At 61.2% G+C, this 1,205-nt stretch overlaps 1 protein-coding gene across 2 annotated transcripts in view; it reads right to left on the reverse strand.

The window, feature by feature from the left end:
- The window catches only part of PGF (placental growth factor), a 14,948-nt gene that overhangs the window by 12,535 nt on the left and 1,208 nt on the right, over positions 1–1,205 (reverse strand). For both annotated transcript variants that reach the window (XM_006170554.3, XM_006170553.3), the window contains exon 2: positions 704–746. In XM_006170554.3, the coding sequence (XP_006170616.1) occupies positions 704–746 (43 nt within the window). The remainder of the gene's footprint in view (positions 1–703; positions 747–1,205) is intronic.

Below are 1,205 nucleotides of genomic sequence, written 5' to 3' on the forward strand. Positions count from 1 at the left end.
CGTCCCTACACGCCCCCTCTCCAGGGAGGTGATGGGACGCCTGAATAGTGGTGTGTGGCCACCCTGCACGTCTCAGAGGGGCAAGGAGGAACGCAAGGCAGGGGGCCTGGCATGGGAGTCTTGCCTTCTGCACGTATGTCTTTTTGGCAAACGTCGCATTGCCCTTTGAAGATTCCCTCCTGATGCAACCCCGGGCGGGGGGTGGAGGGGCCAGGGAGGGCGCGCCTCATGTTCTGTCTGTTTGTAATCAATGGAAAGGCCTGGTCAGATCCCGGCAGCTCCACCAGGGCTGGGCTGCTGCAGAGGGCCCTCACCCCTCCCTCAACCTCTTGTCTGCTTGCTGTCTGCATTCAGCTCCCAGAACCCCCCTGAGTCTAACCCCTGGCACTCCCTGCCCACCCTGCCCTCCAAGACCCCATCAGCACCCTTACATCAGGGAAGCGGCTCTGAGCCAGCCAGACCAACCCTGGGTAGACTGGCTCTAGCCTTGCTCTCTGAGGGCTGGGTGACCCTGGCCAACGGCGCTCTCTGGGCCTCTGGGTCACAATGTGGGGACCTCTCAGGCCCTGCCAACATCATCAGTCAGAACTCTTCCCTTATTGGCCGGCACCCGCTTATGCCAACTCTTCCCACCACTGCCAAGGCTTGGGGGGAAGAAGAGAGGGACTCAGGGAGCATATGCACTCCCAGCCTCCTGACTTACCTTCCACCTCTGACGAGCCGTTCCCAACCGTCAAGGCCCACTGCTGTGGATAAAAGGAGCAGAGATGAGAGTGAGCACCTCGGGGCTTGGCACTCTGGGGCCAAGTGTGATGGCAAGAAGGTAGAGGGCCTCTGAGCTCCTTCCTACTTGCTGCACACTCTCCCCTGCCTCAGAGCTCCCTCTTTCCAGGTGCAACTAAACCACACTAGATCCTGGTAGGTCCCACCTCTGGCCTGTTTCCTCATTAGGGAGGGGTGGGAGGCTAGAGGCTCATGGAGACTCTTTGCCTTCTATGTCCCAAAGATCTCGTGCTCCTACACAATCTCCCTTCTACCCAGCCCCCAGGCCAGCCCTGCAGGCCCGGTGCAGCCCGCCTTGGCTGGGTGCCAGAGCCCAGGAGGAGGTGATCAGCTGGTGGGAGCTGAGGGGCTGGAGCCGTTGGCGCCATGAGCCAGTAGCGGTAATGTTACACCTCTGGCCAGCCCTGCAGCAGGCAGGCGGG

Source organism: Tupaia chinensis, unplaced genomic scaffold (assembly GCF_000334495.1).
Source record: "Tupaia chinensis unplaced genomic scaffold, TupChi_1.0 Scaffold148607_1, whole genome shotgun sequence".
NCBI lineage: Eukaryota > Metazoa > Chordata > Mammalia > Scandentia > Tupaiidae > Tupaia > Tupaia belangeri.